General features: G+C 41.5%; 2 protein-coding genes across 5 annotated transcripts in view; one reads left to right on the top strand and one right to left on the bottom strand.

The window, feature by feature from the left end:
- The window catches only part of LOC112214699 (Kv channel-interacting protein 4), a 250,084-nt gene extending 244,360 nt beyond the window's left edge, over positions 1 to 5,724 (top strand). For all 4 annotated transcript variants that reach the window (XM_024373652.2, XM_024373651.2, XM_024373650.2 and 1 more), the window contains exons 5-8: positions 3,411 to 3,518; positions 3,789 to 3,893; positions 4,181 to 4,243; positions 4,353 to 5,724. In XM_024373652.2, the coding sequence (XP_024229420.1) occupies positions 3,411 to 3,518; positions 3,789 to 3,893; positions 4,181 to 4,243; positions 4,353 to 4,400 (324 nt within the window). In that variant the 3' untranslated portion in view covers positions 4,401 to 5,724. The remainder of the gene's footprint in view (positions 1 to 3,410; positions 3,519 to 3,788; positions 3,894 to 4,180; positions 4,244 to 4,352) is intronic.
- A 6,649-nt stretch (positions 5,725 to 12,373) lies between these two features.
- LOC112214698 (protein transport protein Sec24D-like) overlaps positions 12,374 to 20,297 on the bottom strand; it is a 31,576-nt gene continuing 23,652 nt past the window's right edge. Inside the window, 10 exon segments of the mRNA XM_042298361.1 lie at positions 12,374 to 13,617; positions 14,187 to 14,276; positions 14,426 to 14,617; positions 15,741 to 15,920; positions 16,290 to 16,408; positions 17,319 to 17,457; positions 17,773 to 17,918; positions 18,167 to 18,263; positions 18,719 to 18,889; positions 19,006 to 19,122. Coding sequence (XP_042154295.1) covers positions 13,477 to 13,617; positions 14,187 to 14,276; positions 14,426 to 14,617; positions 15,741 to 15,920; positions 16,290 to 16,408; positions 17,319 to 17,457; positions 17,773 to 17,918; positions 18,167 to 18,263; positions 18,719 to 18,889; positions 19,006 to 19,122 — 1,392 coding nt within the window. The 3' untranslated portion in view covers positions 12,374 to 13,476.

The raw sequence follows: 20,297 nt of genomic DNA, 5'->3' as shown, positions 1-20,297 counted from the left end.
TTTTCTAGCCTAACTAGGCTGCATACTAGCCTACATATGCAAATGCCTGTCTGATATATGCCCCCCCATCATTAGGCCTATAATTATTAGGCAAAACATGCAGCCAAAACATCAAGGAACTCAGTATACATCTATCAGTGTGTGTGTGTGTCTCTGTTTTCTACCTCGACTGCATTGTCCTACGTTCCTTTGGCTGCAGTTTAACTGTGTGTGTGCCTTGAGTCATGTTCTTTGTTTGTCATCATCCTTATTAACTCATCTAACGGCCTCTCCCTCGCAATCCTTCCTCTCTTTTGCTTCTTTAGTTCCGCTATTTTACAAAACATGGGCCTTATCTGTCAATTTGGTATCCCAGATTTTGCTGCAACGGACTCAAAAGCTTATTTTTTTCTCCCCGCACAACCTTTTCATTTTTTACTGGTCATTTAATTTGTTACCTTTCGGTAGGAACGGCCTGGCAAACTGATGGAGCGTTTGACTTTGAACTTAAACAGACCGGCCCATCTTGGTAGGGGGGCCATTTCTCACTGCATCTGCCCAATAGAGAAAGCTGATAGATTATGTCAACAGAGAAAAAAAGAAAAGGCTACTACAAAAATATATTAACAGGCTCATCAGCCTCTGGCTGTGCCACTCTCTTTTCACTCTCCAAAAAAAATGGTTCAGCCCATCTGGCATCTGCCAGATTTGCCAGATGACCAATCCGCCCCTGATGACATCCCTGACATCACTCTCTGAAGTATAGTATTTCTCATTAGAGATTTGGTTCTATAGTGTTACTCTTGTTGGAACACTCAGTCTTGACCAGTGTCGGTCAATCATGGTACTGGAGACACACAGGGTGTTCAGGCATTTAATTTCAATCTAGTCTTGACACCCATTTAACTTAAAGGCTTTGTTGATGAATTGAGTAGGGTGGGCTAATGCTGAGCTACAACAATAGCCTGCACACTCTGCTAGTCTTCAGGACCAGAATTTACAGGATACAGGATATACAGTGCCTTCAGAAAGTATTCACACCCCTTGACTTTTTCCACATTTTGTGTTGCAAAGTGGGATTAAAATGTATTTAAATGTTATTTTTTTGTCAACAATGTACACAAAATACTAATGTCAAAGTTGAAGAAGAATTTTATTAACATATATAAAAAAATTAATGAAAAATAAAACAGTAGCTAATAAGTATTCAACCCCCTGAGTTAATACATGTTACAATCACCTTTGGCAGCGATTACATCTGTTAGTCTTTCTGGGTAAACCACTTAAGAGCTTTCCACACCTGGATTGTGCATCATTTGCCCATTATTCTTTTCAAAATTCTTCAAGCTCTGTCAATTTGTTTGTTGATCATTGCCAGACAACCATTTTCAGGTCTTGCCATAGATTTTCAAGCAGATTTAAGTCAAAACTGTAACTCTGCCAATCAGGAACATTCACTGTCTTCTTGGTAAACAACTCCAGTGTAGATTTGGCCTTGATTTTTAGATTATTGTCAAAAAGTGAATTGCTATGCCACATTTTTTGCAGTATTACTTTAGTGCCTTGTTGCAAACAGGATGCATGTTTTGGAATATTTGTATTCTGTACAGGCTTCCTTCTTTTCACTTTGTCCTTTAGGTTAGCATTGTGAAGCAACTACAATGTTGTTGATCCATCCTCAGTTCTCTCCTATCACAGCCATTAAACATTGTAACTGTTTTAAAGTCACCATTGGCCTCATGGTGAAATCCCTGAGCGGTTTCCTTCCTCTCCGACAACTGAGAATGCCTTTGTCTTTGTAGTGACTGGGTGTATTGATACACCATCCTCAAAGGGATATTCAATGTCCGTTTTTTTTTTACCCATCTACCAATAGCTGCCCTTCTTTTTTGAATTTAACTAGGCAAGTCAGTTAATTAAAAAAATCATATTTACAATGACGGCCTACACCGGGCCAATTGTGCGCCGCCGTATGGGACTCCCAATCATGGCCAGATGTGATTCAGCTTGGATTCGAACCTAGGTCCTGCAGTGACACCCCTTATACTGAGATGCAGTGTCTTAGACCACTGCACCACTCAGGAGCCTTCTTTGCAATGCATTGGAAAACCTCCCTGATCTTTGTGGTTGAAAATGTTTGAAATTCACTGCTCGACTGAGGGACCTTACAGATAATTGTGTGTGTCGGGTATAGAGATGAGGTAGTCTTTAAAGAAAATCATATTTGCAACTTATGTGACTTAAAAAAATATATACACCTGAACTTATGTAGGCTTGCTATAACAAAAGGGTTGAATACCTATTGACTCGAGACGTTTCAGCTCTTTAAATGTTTTATTAATTTATAAAAACAAACAAAAACACATCGTGGAGTATTGTGTAGCCAGGCCAGTGACACAAAATGTAAATGTAATTAGTCTTCAATTCAGGCTGTAACACAACAACATTTGGAAAAGTCAAGGGGTGTAAATACTTTCTGAAGGCACTGTCTAAGTATATATATATATATATATATATATACACTATATACACTATATAAAGATATATATATATATATATATATCGCAATGGGACATTCCAGGTTAAATAATCTATTTTACAATACATATTTTAATATAGAATGTACAATTGTGGAGATTTCTTACATCAGTCTCTGAGAGTATGTGTGTTGTCTCAATCCTCTCCTAGTTACCTACCCCGTTGCCCTAGGAGCATTTGACAGAAGTTGATACAAAAAAGTGAGCATTCCAAGGTTGTTAGAAGCTTCATACCCACAAGACACATGCCAACTGTGAAACTTCACTTAATTTGAATAGAGTCCAAATGGAATCCCCCCCAGCATACATATAATTAACATTAATGAAGTGAATAATCTTGCTTATTAGGATAGAAAAGTTGTCTTTGCTCATCACCCGAGTTATCTGGTGTTACAAAAACACGGTGCGTTCTTCTGTCCAAGAGTACTGTATCACACTCAAGCCTATTTTGTAGGGATCCCAAAGCATCTCTACAAATCAAATAATGTGCATTATTTATTATCTATGTTTCTGCACCCCAAGGATATAATGTGTGTTCATTTGTTTTGTTTTTTGGGAAGAATATTGTTGTAAAGAATCATAATGATGAATGTGTTATGGGTGGCAGTATCCTATCAGTTAAGAGCATTGGGTCAGTATCCAAAAGGTTGCTGGTTCAAATCCCAGCGGGGTATGTGCCCTTGAGGAAGGCACTTGACACCAATTGCTCTTCTGGATAAGAGTGTCTGCTAAAGGACTTAAATGTTATATATTTTAGACTAGATATCACTTAGATATGGTAATCAACATGAGTAGAAATGTCTGTTACCAGTATCATATCAACCCATTAAGGCTTCATAGATATTTCTGATGTGTTCTTAGTACAATTTCCAATAGTTTGTGTTTCTACTGCAGGACTTTGTTATGGGCCTCTCTATCCTCCTCCGAGGCTCAGTCCAGGAGAAGCTCAACTGGGCGTTCAATCTGTATGATATTAATAAGGACGGACATATTACTAAAGAGGTACATACAATCAGTGTCGCAACTCACTGTCTATATGACGTTAATTGAGTTACTTATTGATGTCTATAAATAAGAATAAAATAGTGACCTAGTAATTGGTTGAATGAGTGATACTTTACTTTATGTAGCAGTACAGCATGACATATCTTTACATTCTGGTCAACCAGTCTCATGATATTTAAAAAGGATCCTCTACTTTTCTTCACCTTGTCAGTCAACCTTACCTTATCGGTGTACTTGTCAACCTTATCTTTACTCTCTGTTTAAAAGGAAATGCTTGACATCATGAAGGCCATCTATGACATGATGGGGAAATGCACATATCCCCTACTCAAAGACGATACCCCTCGACAACATGTGGAGATATTTTTTCAGGTGTGTGTGTTTTTTTTTAAAGTGCCATACATTGTTGCCAAAATGTGCATATTGCATTCACCATCATCATCAGCATGTATTGTATGGACCAATAGTCCAATGCTTGTCATATTTAAATACAAGTTACCCTAAAGTACAGTGACATTTGTTATGTGGAATGAAATGAACTATTTTCCATCTTTCCAATTAGTTCATCCATGTGTACTATTACAATATACATATTTTGCATTGCCTTCCCAACCTCTCTGACATTCCTGACGAACCTCTCTGATGTTCCTGACCAACAGAAGATGGATAAAAATAAGGATGGTGTTGTAACCATAGATGAGTTTATTGACTGCTGCCAAAATGTGAGTTATTTCCACCGCCTTCTCTGCAATTGTATCACACATAATACAGTATTTAGTACCTCTGGTATACATTTTCAGTGAAGTCTGAGTTCCTCTCTTTGTCCACCAGGATGAGAACATCATGAGGTCGATGCAGCTCTTTGAAAACGTAATTTAACTCGTGGCTGACCTGGAGAGCTCTGGACTCAACTATCAACAGACACCAACCAACAACCGGCATACGGCGCAATGGACCACACAAATCATACATGTAATGGTATGAAACATTCTGGAATAACTGTAAAAAAAAAAGAATTGATCTTTACAATCTTTCCTTTCCAATTTGAGTTTTGTGGTTTGATTAAGTAGATTGAACTCTTCAAATCTCCTGTGTACAAAGACACACATATCTTAACAGCTGTGCTGCAGTCACCATTTACAGTATCTGCAGTACAGGAATCCAGCAAACTGGGTCATCACTGTTTCACACAGACACAAAATAATGAACCCCGCCTATTTCTAAGATGTATCTTCTTAAAATTGTATTCCAAACCTTAACCCTGATTTTATACCAAACCTTAAATTAAAACCAAAACACAAATTTTTGTTTTCATTAATTTTTACGATATTGCCAATTTTGCATTTGTGCCTGTGTTATCTAGTGGAAACCAGCAAAATGTGTTATCTTATGCCACTGCCTTTGAACAGATGGACAACAATGAGCCTGGAAGGTGAAAGTTTGTATGATGAATAGTGACATAACTGTATGCTGAAATCAGGCTCAGAATTCCAGAATGTTCCTAACCACTGAGGTTTTTCAGCCACCACGGTCCATCCTTTGCTCTCCCAGCACCCAAGTAAAACAGACTTAACATTGTACCATTTAAAAAAAAGTGTATATACTCTAAGAATCTATGTGGAACTTTCAACTTTGTTCATGCTTACTTGCCAACTAAAATGAGACGATGCACTCCACGTTGAATTCGATGACGAGTCTGGACGGTGAAAAGTATCATTAGAAGCACACAGGTAGCTGTTACTTACATTGAGTATGCGATTAGGAGAAACAATTATCTTGCCACAAGATTATGCTGCTTTTAAATGTACTGTATTTTATTTGACCGTACATGTCTGTATTCCCCATGTGTCCTGTTGACTTGTTTTCATTCATGTTTCAAATAACAATTTTGCAGGTTACACTGGTATGTTGGATTTTAATTATATAGATATGATATATGGTAGATATGCTAGTCAATGTCCAAAGGGATAGTCAGGTGGACAGTATTAAGCAGAAGCTCACTCTTGGGGGGAAATGATGGCCTTTTTGAATATGCAAGTTTATCACTGTCCTTTGCAGAGGGTCACTGGGGTGAAGCTATACAAGCAAATTGGAATCTGTCATACTTTGGTTTTGAGAGGTAGATCTGTTGCCCTGTCCAGAAACAACCCCTATCCCCAACTATCTAAACAATAAAATAAAAAAAACAACAACATTATTTCACCTTTATTTAACCAGGTAGACTGGTTGAGAACAAGTTCTCATTTACAACTGTGACCTGGCCAAGATAAAGCAAAGCAGTGCGACACAAATAACAACACAGAGATACACATGGATTAAACAAACATACAGTCGACAATACAATAGAAAAAGTCTATATAGGGAGGTAAGTCAATAAATAGGCCATAGTGGCAAAATAATTACAATATAGCAATTAAACACTGGAGTGATAGTGGAGGATGGGCAGGTGAAAACAATATGGTGATAATTCCACTCAGCCTATCAGAGGGCAAGGTGGAGCTATGGCCATATTGCTTAAATATACTCAGTGTAGGGGTTGTTTCTGGACAGGGCCTGTGTTTTCCTTCATCTTGTTTGTGACGTGTCCAGTTTCCCTGCATATGAGGATTGATTGGCCCCTGCGGTCTTTGATTAGAGTCCTGATTGGCTCCAATCATGCTCAGGGACAGAGCATGCTGGGTAGCAGATGGGGCCCCTCCCTCCCCAATATCACTACTTACAGGATGATTCTGCTCCAAAACCCTACTTTATTGCCCATCCCTAAATTAAAAGTTTGTGGAAAGCAATGTGGACATGAGCAAGGAGGTATCTGCAGTATTTTGCATATTCTGTTTCCTTAATTGGCAAATAACTTATTTATCCATGTAAATGTACCCCTGGGAATGTGTTCTGGAGTTCACAAGAAGAAGCATAGTCTAGGGAAATGACTTGTTTGTGTACCTAGCTTGATCTTATTTGACCAAGGATTTTGTTCAGTGGGCTAATTATCTCCTTAAAACATGGGTCGATTTAAGTAAGGCACAGCTACTTGGACAAGTCCAGGTTGTACCTGACGGTTTCACCATCTCAAAACGTGTTCTCCCTATTGAACGTGTCTCTGGCTAAGAAAGTGACTTCTGTCAATCTGTTATTCAACCTTACATCCTAATGTATTTAAATCAATCATAATAGCATGAGGTGCATGAGGGTAGTAATTGGGTGCTCTGAGTTCAGATTTTATTGCACTCAATCTGATCTTGGAAAATGAATTGATTGAACAAAGCCTGTTAAAACCTTCACAGATATATGCACAGGACTTAAATTGTATTTATTTTCTTACACAATGTACCAATGTTATTAGCTTATTTGAGTAGCCTCTGTGTGCTGAGTTTGTGGCTTGGATCCATTAGAAAATGTTACAATAATGCCACCTTGTGGTACTCTGAGCCTACCACTTGGTTCAAAGAAATAATGTACTTTGAAATATTGGCAATTCAGGGATGCAGACGCTGCCAAGATAAAAAAAAAATCCCACACCCATTCAAATAACTTGCAATGGAGTCACGTTGTTACTCCAATCTTGAAAAAAGTAGTTGAGTTGAGAAGCATTAAACACATTAGGTAAAACATTGATGACTTGAATCGTATTTTGAAATAGAAGTGCTGTATATTTTCCTCGAAGGACCTCTATAAAATGTTAAGGAACTATGTTCCTCTTTCACTCAATACAATATGCCATTTTGCAGGCGCTTTTAATCCAAAGCGATTTAGTCGTGCACGTTTCACGTTTGGGTGGTCCCGGGAATCAAACCCACTACCCTGGCATTACAAGTGCCATGCTTTGAGCTACAGAGGACCACTCTAAACATGGAGGAAGGAAAGACTAATTTTTCTGCCATTAGCTAAATCTAGGAAACTGCTATCCAAGATAGTGTAGGTTAAATTTGTGCGGACCCATATAGGATTAGAAGGGTGATATAAAGGACCTTAAGCTGCACTGGACATTTAAGATGTACAGTTGTCTTTGTGATTAGGTGAGTGCATTTTATAAGAGAGATTCAATAAACTGGTTTGAATGTTCATGTCCCCCTGTGTTCAGATATTTCATGTGGTTGTGTCACTGTGGTGTGTAGTTATGTTCAATGTTCCCTCAAAAAAAAATTGTCACAGAGAAAGTTTCAGATCTGCTGAGCTCAAACTTGAACTTTGAAAATGCTGTGCAACTTCTGCCGTGCGTTTACTGTGAACAATAAGGCTGTACCCGCTTTAAGTCAGTTTTAACCGTGACCAAGTTGGCTACTGTGGCTATATGATCATAATTTAGGCCTACCAGTGTGGCCTTGTATCAAAAACAATGGAAAAAAACATCCCACAAGCTCCGGGCATGTGCTGACCAACTGGCAGGTGTCTTCAAGGACATTTTCAACATGTCCTTGATTGAGTCTGTAATAACAACATGCTTCAAGCAGACCACTCCCTGTGCCCAAGAACACAAAGGCAACCTGCCTAAATGACTACAGACACATAGCGCTCACTTCCGTAGCCATTAAGTGCTTTGAAAGGCTGGTAATGGCTCACATCAACACCATTATCCCAGAAACCCTAGACCCAGTCCAATTTGCATACCGCCCAAACAGATCCACAGATGAGTGCAATCTCTATTGCACTCCACACTGCCCTTTTCCACTTGGACAAAAGGAACACCTATGTGAGAATGCTGTTCATTGACTACAGCTCAGTGTTCAACACCATAGTACCCCCAAAGCTCATCACCAAGCTAAGGATCCTGGGACTGAACACATCCCTCTGCAACTGGATCCTGGACTTCCTGACAGGTCTCCCCCAGGGGGTGAGGGTAGGTAGCAACACATCTGCCACACTGATCCTCAACACTGGAGCTCCCCAGGGGTGCGTGCTCAGTCCCCGCCTGTACACCCACGACTGCATGGCCAGGCACGACTCCAACACCATCATTAAGTTTGCTGACAACAAAACAGTGGTAGGCCTGATCACCGACAACGACGAGACAGCCTACAGGGAGGAGGTCACAGACCTGGCTGGGTGGTGCCAGAATAACAACCTATCCCTCAATGTAACCAAGTCTAAGGAGATGATTGTGGACTACAGGAAAAGGAGCACCGAGCACATCCCCATTCTCATCGACGGGGCTGTAGTGGAGCAGGTTGAGAGCTTCAAATTCCTTGGTGTCCATATCAACAATGTGGTCATAGTTACTTTAACGAAACCTATATGTACATACTACCTCAATAAGCCTGACTAACAGGTGTCTGTATATAGCCTTGCTACTCTTTTTTCAAATGTCTTTTTACTGTTGTTTTATTTCTTTTTCTTTCATTTACAACACTGCCCCTTTAAGACTTCTCACCTGACTTGCTTTTCAAAGATTTTCTAGGACCCGATCTAGGTGAGACTGCATTGCTGAAGGGTTTGTGAACCTTTTTCGACGGGAGTAGAACAGAGTTGGAACGGGAAGGGGGAAATGGAATCCCTAGAGAAAGCAAGTACAAGATGGGTGTCAGGGATGGAGCGGCAGTATTATCATAAGGAGACGTACTTGGAAAACGGAGAAGGAATGGAGGGAAACAGAGAGGGAGAAGAGGTCTAAGAGGGTGAGGGAAGGATGGGTGAGCTTGAGTCGGATAAAAATGGTGGGAAAAATGGAGATGGTTTGTCAAAGAAGAATGGTAGAAAGTGTAAGCAGAGGGAGCGGAAGAAAGGAGGAGAAATGGAAGTGAATGAGGGTGAAGTATCAGTGGTGTGTAGGTGCAGTAAAGTTACCGGAGACCGAGGATCAGGATGAAGAAGAGTCTGACAGTAGGAGTGAAGCTTATGGAAAAAGTGAACTCTTGCCTTTTGGCTGATTCATTTGTGCTTTCACGGGGGGTGAAAAAAAAGGTGGGTCATGTGGAATCGGTGAGGGTAACTTGAAGTGGTCTAGTGATAATTGTTTTTGTTGGGCAGAGGAAGAATGCGCTCGAAGTAAAAATGAATGGGGGAAAGAAACGTGAGTTGTTTCGTTCTCAAGAAAAGAGCACCAATGAAAGGAGTGATAACTGAGGTAGCAGTAGATATGAACGTTGACCAGGAGAAGGCTAAGACTGCCGGTGTATGTGATGCTCGTCGTTTGATGTGACGCAGACAGGGTGGCGAGAGTGGGGAAACAGAAATCATTGTCTCTTCTTTTGAGTTTTAAAGTTGAGTCTTTGCCTGACAAAGTGAAGTTAGTATATATAAGTTATCCCGTACGAGCGTATGTGCCGAATACATCAAGATGTTACATGTGTCAAGCTTATGGGCATGTGGCAGAAGTGTGTAGGAGGGAGGGTACAAGTCCTGAGAAATGGGCAGAAGGGCATGAGACAAAGGAATGTGTAGTATTGGGGAAAGTAGTGGAATGTGTTAATTGTAGGGGTGCCCATGGAGCTGGGGATCAGACATGTCCTGTGCGGGAGAGGCAGGTTGAGGTTTCCAGGGTTAGAGTAGAGCAGAAGTTGTCATATGCTGAGGCAGTGAATAAAGTAGAGGAAGATGGGTTAAGGGGAAGGAGTGGTGAGAGTAGTAGAGATATACCAGTACAGAGGGATAGGCCAAAAAGTGAAATCCGTTTCCGTAAGATTGGATTATTAGCATTTATAGCAATGGTTATTAATTGCACTGCAGGGATGGATCGGAAGTCTCTGAAAATTGAGGTTGTGGTGGCAGCTGCAGAAAGGTATTTGAGTGTGCTAGACTTGACAGCAGAAGAGTTACATGATGTGTTAAGTGGTGATGTCCCATCCTTTCAGGGTGATGGCATGAGGTAGGAATGAATACATTTAATTAGTGGAGTAGGGGGGTGTTCATTTTATATAATTTTGGAATTAGTAAGTATAGTGTTAGATGTTAGGATATTTATTTAGTACATTTTTCTTTTTCAAGTCAAGTATAAGGGCGTTGTACTCCAGTCTAGTAGGTGGCGGTAATGCAACAAATTGGATGCCAACTTCCGTTAAACATCAAGAAGAAGAAAGATGGCAAGAAATGCAAACATTTTGTGCTCCTGTTGGAAGCAACCACTCCCCCATTGTTTACTAGAAATGAGCTATAACTGGGCTAATAACTCAGACTAGCAAAGAATGTGAACAAATGTGGCTGCGTGCAGCACTCACGTTGATCTAAAAACCAGTGCAACTACTCAGTCTGCTCTGATTGGTTATGGCGCACCGGTCTGTGCAGAGCCCTCAAACTCAACTCTGTACCTCGATGCCAGTTCCGCTGCATTGTTCCCCTCTAATCAGGGACTGCTTTAGACCTGGGACACATAATTCATTACTAGGTACAAGAGTAAAGCAGCAGGCTCCGGACCTTGTAGGGTAAGAGTTGAGTACCCCTAGTGTAGCGTATGAGCTGGAGTCGTGCCTGTCAATGCGATTAGAATCCTACTCCAATGCGCTCTGCCTAAAAGAAAATCTCTTGCAGTTAGTTTTGTTTCGGTATATTACATTGAAAGTGGCTAATATTGCGTTGATTCGATCACAATTCTCACTGTAGAAGGAATCGTTGATAGTGTTAATAACGTGTTAAACTGGAGACAGTTGAGTGAAGTTCAATCTCGTTCTCTGCACAGGCTCATATTTCTTGTACTTGGAGGGGAGGTGCGTGTTTAGAGGGAGCATTGGTGATGTGTAGAAGTGTTTCACTTTCACTCGGTGTATGAACCCACTTTTATTTTATTTTATACCTAACAAAAATAAACAATTAAGGATTTTACTGAGTCACTGTTCATAAGGAAATCAGTCAATTTAAATAAATAAATTAGGCCCAAATCTATAGATTTCATATGAGTGGGCAGGGAACCACCCACTAGGGAGCAATGCCCAGACAATCAGAATTGAGTTCTCATCAGAAACTGTTTCATCAGCTGTCTAGTTGACTGGTCTCAGACAATCCCGCAGGTGGAGGTCCTGGGCTGGCGTGGTTACACGTGGTCTGCTTTTGCGAGGCTGGTTGGACGTACTGCCAAATTCTCTAAAACAACGGAGGCAGCTTATGGTAGAGAAATGAACATTACATTCTCTGGCAACAGCTCTGGTGGACATTCCTACAGTCAGCATGCTCACTCAATTTGAGACATCTAGGGCAGAACTGCACATTTGAGTGGCCTTTTGTCCACAGCACAAGGTGAAACTGCAATAATCATGCAGTTCAATCAGCTTCTTGATAAGCCACACCTGGTGGATGGATTTTCTTGGCAAAGGGGAAATGCTCACGTTTCTTTGTTCAGTATATTTGAGGCAGTCAAATGAAACAGTATCCTATATCACTTTATGTATTTTACATCTTAGTCTGGCGTAGAAGTAAAAAACAAAAACACATTTTTTTGGGGGGCGGCAGGGGTGTATCTGTACTTTACTATTTATATTGACTTACCTCACTAAATTCCTAAAGATAATTATGTACTTTTTACACCATACATTTTCCCGGACACCCAAAAGTATTTAGTTTTAATGCTTTGCAGGACAGGAAAATGGTCTAATTCACACACTTAAAAAGAGAACATCCCTACTGCCTCTGATCTGGTGGAAATTGTGTCAGTGTGCTCCTGGCTCTCCATAAAGAAAATAGTTCTGTCCGGTAGGCTTAATAAGGAATTTGATATGATTCATACTTTCACTTTTGATCACATATTTAATACCAAATACTTTTACACTTACTCAGATGTTACCGGTTGACTTTCCCCTTTTACTTGAGTCTTTATTGATGTATCTTTACTTCACAAGTATGACAATTTGGTACTTTTTCAAAACACTGCTCAACAAGATTGTTAGTGAGAATTTCAATGGAAATAAGACAAGCACATAACTTCTCAAAAGCTTGATGTAGTCAGGAATTTAATCAAAAACAATATTTTTTATATAGGCTTTAGGCTCAGAATCTACTCCAAGGCCCCTTCACTTGAATACAGCCATTCAAGTTACGCCACTGGTTTCCCATCTCTGCACCACAATTGCTAGGTATGACCTGAGATATGTTTGCATACAAACCTTACAGATTGAAATCTGTATCTCACTGGAATAGACTAATGGCCTATATTTACAAATAAAAAAAATTAAGGCAGATTGAACTGGCACAGGAACTCCATTTCCCCCAAAACCACCTCCTCGCATACAAACAACCAATAATTGACTTTATATATTAAAGTAATGATAATGCCAGTAAATGAGACATAAGCAGTAACTTGAAGAGAAAAACCAAGGTATACAATTGGAATTAAGAGTGTGGAATGTTTAATCTCATCTTTACAGAAAAATTATTTGGGTTATTTTTCCCCATGTTTGTCAGTGAGTTGTCACTGGATCTGGCCTTGATTCAATATAATCTAGCTAGGAAATTCTCTCCATACCTGAGGGGAATGGAAAAACAATGGAATCCAATCACTAATGGTAAAGTGAGCCATTAATTTAATAGCCACGGCACCAATTTTCAGTCATGGCAACCAGATGTTTCTTCCAACCCATGTGACTAAATTACCATTTGATGCTGTGAAATTCTGTCAACTCTTCCCTAATGAGAAATTGTGACAAGGAATGTATGTGCTTAAAAACAGACATTGGCAATAAAAAAGCTAAATATACACTAATAAAAATTGGGTTTACTCAATAGTGAAACCAACTGTCTAATGTTGCAAATGTGGTCCGGAGAGCCTAATGTGTCCTGAATCCCAGCAATTCCTTTTACAACCATTGGCCAATTTACATAAATCAGTTCATTGTTAATGTACATCAATTCTGCAGACTTAAAGAAGTCAGACTCACTCATATGTAGACAAATGTACAATGCAAACTGGAGCACAGATCCTGATACTCTGACAGATGAGAGAGAGAACGGTAGTCCTGTAGGTTTGTGTGGAATAAGGGGTTAAAGATTTGTTGGAAAGGCAGCTATGGACTCTGTAAGAGGTGATATCCAGGGGGGGTTAAGTGAGGACTTGTCTGATCTCGCAGTGGACGTAGCACAGGAAGTCCATGTAGGAAGCTCCACCATGGGGCCCCTTGTCCTCCACCAGGTGCTGGCGGAACAGCATCTCAGACCGGTCTTTCTGCTTCACGATCAGAAGCTATGCACAGGAACACAGTCAGTCAGCTTAGGCCCTTACCCTAACTCCAGTGCACAGCTTTGGTCCTCAAGGACTTACAGTCCTGTTTGTTTTTCTTTCTCCCTGGCACTTAGTCGCTAAATGATGTAAATAGTAAGAAGACACTCCTGGTTTTCACACCTCCCAAGATGTTCATCAGCTAGAATGGAACCAGCAGACCTGGTAGCCCTCGAGGACCTGAGGTGCACACTGCTGCACAAACTGCTTTCAGGTTTTTTTAAAAGCTTGCTCAAACTTACCCAGTCTATTATTAATATTATTCTATATCAACAGCAACATATTTCACTACTCCTTTCATTTTTTTGGCAGTTGCTTTCAAGCAAAAAAAGTGTGTAAGCTTGGGCAGCCTGTTGAATGTGATTTTATTGTTCCCATGGCTTAAAAGTAAGATTTATGACCATGTGATAAATATGGCTACGTTTGTTTCCCAATTCAACAAACAGATACTGTTCTTTAATTATATCAAAGTAGTTTAGACATCCAGTGGAAAGTATGCATAGTAACAGTAACCAATACATGGAATACTGTACCTTCATGGCGCTGGGCCTCTGGTCAAGCAATGAGTCAATGATGGAACGCAACTTCTTAGACTGTGGGTTGTCCAGAACTGGCAGGGAGCTCTGGAAAACACATGCATATTAGTGATATGTTCTTTCTATGCAGTCTTGAATTAACTTTTCAAATATCTGAACTAATGGTATCTAACTAAGGTGTTTCAAAACACTCCATCCTCTGTAGAGCTTGGGCGTAAGGGAGTTCTGGTCCTCACCAGGTCAGCGGGCAGGTGGGCGAAGGAGGGCACATTGAAGACTCTCTGGACAAGCTCTGGGGGGCAGGCCTGGCCCAGCCACAGGAAGAGGGAGCGCCCATTCTCCAGCAGGAACATGCCAGCATCTGTCAGGCGCTCCTCAGAACAGCGCACTGGAGCTGGCACCACATCACTGGCAACATCCATATTGTGCTGGAGGAGGAATCAATGAATGAATAGAACTTCATCAAAGATATGGAGGGGGCTGCACATGACTCATGTTAGACCACAATCTGTAACAAGAACCATTGTATAAACTGGACCCCAACAATAGAATTTTGAGATGAGTCCTTACAAAATATTGAGCTGTACACCTTTTCAATGAGACTGCTACTATTTTTTTGCCATATAAAGGTGGGTTGACAAGTTAAATGCATCTTGCACTTTCATTCTGCTGAGCAGTGCTCCAGAGTTTGCAGCATATTATTAGGAGGAACATTCCAACCCTAATTATGCACATCTTAAAGTATTTCTTTAAAACAATTGCCGTGTTTGCTGTGACCCACAAATGAAAACCAAATGAATCACAAGTGCCTGGCACTTCCCCAGCAAACATGGCAATTGATGTGAAGGAGAACAAATAACTGCCATTGTATGAGCCATTTTGTCACAATTATGAAGCATGTAATTATTCTACTGAGGGCAACTATTTACCCTCATACTCTTCTCTGAAGTCTCATGCACACACTATTCATTCAGCATCTCTTATCAGCCACCTCAAAATGGCAGGTTTTGCTGGGTAATTGTTTGTGTGCTGGCATGCAATACACAACCTCATACAAATGCCATCATTTTTGTGGAATGAGTTGCCATATCAAATAAGAGGATGTCACACTTTACAGATGCCAATACCAAAGAACTAGTAAATGCGTCAACTATGTTGTAGGGAGGTGCAGCGAAATGCTGCCCTCTGCTGTTCATCAGGAACATGGGATCCACACTGAATATCTTTCAGTTTCTTTATTGTATCCCTTGACCAGAGTGATATTCAGTATATATCCCAGAGTATCTTTTGACATCAATTAAGTGAAAACCATGTAGCCAGAACTCCACACTAACAATATGATGACAGGAAGTGGGATAGTGATAGAACACTTAAGATTGGAGGTCCATTTACCTAAATGAGGAAGGAAACAGGTATCATGATCATAGAAAAATGTAATTGCAGTTGGTAAAAAGGACCTCAGAGAGAGGGAGTGAGATTGATGGGACATGGGTAGAGCCAGAGGTGGGTGCGGTTTCTTCAGCAGGATAAGGCAGGAGAGCGTTGTCTCACCAGTGGGATAAGGCGTGGGTAGAGCAGCAGCTGGGTATCCTCCACCCCCATGGCCGTGGCGATGAGTCTCTGGTGAGCCCTGTCGTCTGTAGAGAGCTCAGCGCTGCCCACCAGGGGACCAGTCTTCATCAGGCTGTTTAAGTAGACTGGGAACAACTTCATGGCATCAGGCAGAATCAGCTACACACAGATACACAAGGGGAGAGAGGAGCAAGTGAGAACCCCTAATACACGACTCCCTGACACTATAGTAACAATGTTTGCGATACTTGAAATGACGAAAGCAAACTTAAAACTGCAGTAGGAATCAAATTTGCAGGAATCCTTCAGTCTTTCTTTGATCAGTTTACTTTTGTACCCTGCACCTGTAAGTTAATGGATGTTTGTACACTTCTTTAAAACTAGATACTTGAAATGTCACCAGCCTAGGAGTTAAATCACACCACTGCATTTGTAAAAAGTGACCATAACACAGACAAGTAAAAAAATATTTAAAAAAGACAACTTTTTATTCTATGAAAGTTGTCCACAGTGTTCTGTGCCACTGACCTGGCTGGCAGCAGAGGGACTGGAACAGTTTTTCCTGTAGCAGGCTAGCATGTGGGCCGTCTGGTTGACCAGAATCTCCCTCACCGTCTTCAGGGGCTGGTTCAGCATGGCACGGTACGCTGAGAGAGAGGGAGTGATGAAGGGAGAGGTAGAGGGCATTTGTAGGTCAGTAACTGTGTTCCCACACTAAAGCTGTCTAAAGTGCTCTCATGTCATACAACAAGTTTGCTTGTCACTAATACTTTATGGGAGGCATATGGTTCTGGTTTTAAAAGACTCACTTCACCTCTTAGTTATCTTATAAGGTGATTTAGATATACTGGGTATCAGGAAATTGAAGTGATGCATGAGGTGTATTTAACTAAAGCAGAATTATGACACCATCGACCAGCAATGTTGAAGCCACAAGTCGACCTAAGCAGATTTCCCAGATAAAGGTCTACATATTGGGTATCATTATGCTGAATAACGCATAATAAAACACACCAGCCAAGTATGTTACATCCAATGATCAGACTATTTAATTCAAGAGATTCTCCCGTACTTTTGTATACTTTTTAGCCAGTAGATCTGAACGTAGCCAAGTGGTCCCTGAAAATTGTGTACTACGTCACATATGTGCACCACGTCATTGCCTTCGCTCTCTCTGCTGTGTGTGCATCATGTGCCTCTTGCTAGCTGTCACTCAAATGGCAAGGGGCTGAAGCTCATTGGTAGAACTCAAAATGCTAGGGGACTGGCCCATGTGGGGGAAAATGGCACAGCTTCCTGAAAAACAGTCGCTTTCAACGCATTGTCTCTATTTGAGGTAAGAGTAATTATTCTCATAGATTCTGCATGTATGAACTACTGACACATCCAGCCCAAAGGCTTATAAAAATACTTAGACATGCTCCGGAACTTTGGCAAATAACTCTATATCGAATCGCATTCATTATGCCTAGATGGGAAGTGGATTTATTGGGCATCTCATTTGGACCTTACTGAACACAAGCCTAAATACAGTAATACTCTGCTGTGTGTAGTCACCTGACTTGGCAAAGAAGTTGATGAGGGCGTCAGTCTCACAGCTCTTGTATAGCTCAGACAGCTGGGCACTGCAGTTCAGACTGAGGTTGTGGATCCGCAAACGGCGCTGGCCGCTGACAGTCGTGTACAGCAAGGCACACTGAGAAACGGAACACACACACACACAGAAGCCGTTAGAGGGTCAAAAGCCTGTCATGATTTCAATCTTACATGTCAGAGTAGGATGTTTAAGGCTTTGTGGAACCTTTGGCTGAAAACACATTGTGAATGGGATACATTGGTTATTAAATATGATGCATATTTGTATTTGTTGCAGTCAAATATCCACTCTGCAGTGAGCCTAAATATCTGATTAGTGGTAACCATTCAAAATAGAAGCTTAAGATGACTTCAGCAAAACAATGTGGTGGTAATTTTTTTTTTGGAGTCTTGTGTGTGCGTGTGAGAGAGACACCTGCATGAGTGCGCCCGTCTCCTCGCTAAGTTTGTCATCGTGTTTGAACTCCACAGTCACAGCCTTGTCACAGTCCACGGCAGCCATCTCCACATCTGTGGTGTTGTTCATGTGGATAGCACCGAAGAAGTTTGTAGCCCTGAAGCCTGGCAGGAGAGACAAGGGAAAACTATGGGTTAGTGTCTTGAAGTGCAATACAGTCTAGCAGTATTAAAACCAATTTTACCTAAATACCTTTTCATTAATGCATAATTTAAGCATTGGAATTATCTGGCGATGTAAAACTATTGGAAACAAATGTAATTTAAAATGTTCTTAAATTCTACAATCTAAACTGTACCTCTTTTTTAAGTACATACAAGTGCAATACACTAAAAACAGTTGACTGAATTACCTGTGCTGGTGCGGACTCTCATGATGGCGTCAAACCCGATGGCCTTCTCCACATCCTTCCTCAGGTCACTCAAGAAATGCTCTCCATCCATTTCCACCTGAAATACACAGGTAGTGACACAGTCAACCACAAGGTAACAGAGTTTCCCCCACATATACTCCATGGAATATTGGTCCAGTGCCAAGATCTGAATGAGAAAAAGGGCTTTAATGCATTTCATGTAATGAGAGTAATTTCATGTGTTCAATAAGATAACGATTCATGGACTCAAAATGGCAGTGTGGAAAAATAAGATGTTCTGTGGCATAAAAAGAGCGCTCTGGGGAACTAGACGGCAGGTAGCTTAGCGGATAGAGTGTCGGGCCAATAACAGATGGCGGCTGGTTCGAATCCCTGAGCTGACTAGGTGATAAATCTGTTTTTGTGCCCTTGGACAAGGCACTTAAATCTAATTGAACCTGTACGTCATTCTGGTTAAGAGTGTCTGCTAAATGACTCAAATGTAAAAACAAACTGTATTGTGCAGCTGTTTGCATTACTGTTTGTGTATACCTGGAAGTTGCTGTACTTGAAAATGGAGCCTCCTGTGTGTGTGGGGACGTCTCCCATCGTGGCGAGGTCCACATACTGGCTGGGGAAGAGGAAGAGATCCACGCTGCAACCCTGAGACACACAGTCCTTGGAGAGCTGCTCGTACACACCCTTCTGGGGCTGGAAGAGAGTCTAGGACACCGCAGGGGAACCAAACAACACACATTTTAGAAAGCAAGCATTTAAATAGCCAATGATAATATGGTCCACTTTGTTTTAAATGCAAAAGACGGGCTAGTTCTCTTTACCTTCTCTTTCTCTGTGTTGATCAGCTTCTTGTCGTCCCTGTTCTTCAGTTTCCCAGGGGCCTCGGCGGTGGGGATGGATGAGTGGAAGATGAACAGCTTGCCACTGCATTCTGCTGTCTGGAGAAAACAAAAATAAATAACACATTACAGAGAGGGAACAGGAGAGAGTGAATACAGGGAAAAGGTGTACATGCAAGTATTTCCTTGTGTGACCGTTTCAATGAAGGGAACAACATTGATTTGACCTAGACGGGCCTCATTATTTTCACGTTCAGTGAGGGGATTCTAGGGTTTAAGTGTAGGTCAACAGATGGCTAAAGCAACAGAGTCAATGGTCTTCGTGACCCAAATTAGTTGTGACTCACCATCATACCCGCATTTTCCCACCTGGACAAAAGGAACACCTGTGAGAATGCTGTTCATTGACTACAGATCAGCACCACAGTGCCCACAAAGCTCATCACTAACCTAAGGACCCTGGACTAAACACCTCCCTCTGCAACTGGATCCTTGACTTCCTGACGGGGCGCCCCCAGGTGGTAAGGGGAGGCAACAACATCTGCCACACTGATCCTCAATACGGGGGCCCCTCAGGGGTGCGTGCTTAGTCCCCTCCTGTACTCCCTGTTCACCCACGACTGCGTGGCCAAGCACGACTCCAACACCATCATTAAGGCCTGATCACCGACAATGATGAGACAGCCTATAGGGAGGTCAGAGACCTGGCAGTCTGGTGCCAGGACAACAACCTCTCCCTCAACGCGAGTAAGACCAAGGAGCTGATTGTGGACTACAGGAAAAGGAGGGCCGAACACGCACTCATTCACATTGACAGGGCTGTAGTGGAGCGGGTCGAGAGTTAAGTTCCTTGATGTGCACATCACCAACAAACGATCATGGTCCAAACACACCAAGAAAGCTGTGAAGAGGTCACGACAACACCCTTTCCCCCTTGCGAGACTGAAAAGATTTGGCATGGGTGCCCAGATCCTCAAAAAGTTATACAGCTGCACCATCGAGAACATTCTGACCCGGTCGCATCACCGCCTGGTATGGCCAAGGTTCCTGCCACCCAGGACCTATATACTAGGTGATGTCAGAGGAAGGTCAAAACTATTTAGTCAAAGACTCCAGTCACCCAAGTCAAATTGTTCTCTCTGCTACCGCACGGCAAGCAGTTTCAGAGCACCAAGTCTAGTTCCAAAAGGCTCCTTAACAGCTTCTACCCCCAAGCCATAATACTGCAGAATACTGCCACCCAGACTATTTATATTGACACCCCCCCCCATTTG

The sequence above is a fragment of the Oncorhynchus tshawytscha genome, linkage group LG15, assembly GCF_018296145.1.
Source record: "Oncorhynchus tshawytscha isolate Ot180627B linkage group LG15, Otsh_v2.0, whole genome shotgun sequence".
Lineage (NCBI taxonomy): Eukaryota > Metazoa > Chordata > Actinopteri > Salmoniformes > Salmonidae > Oncorhynchus > Oncorhynchus tshawytscha.
The sequence above is the reverse complement of the archived record's forward strand: the minus strand, read 5'-3'. Positions and strand labels throughout refer to the sequence as shown.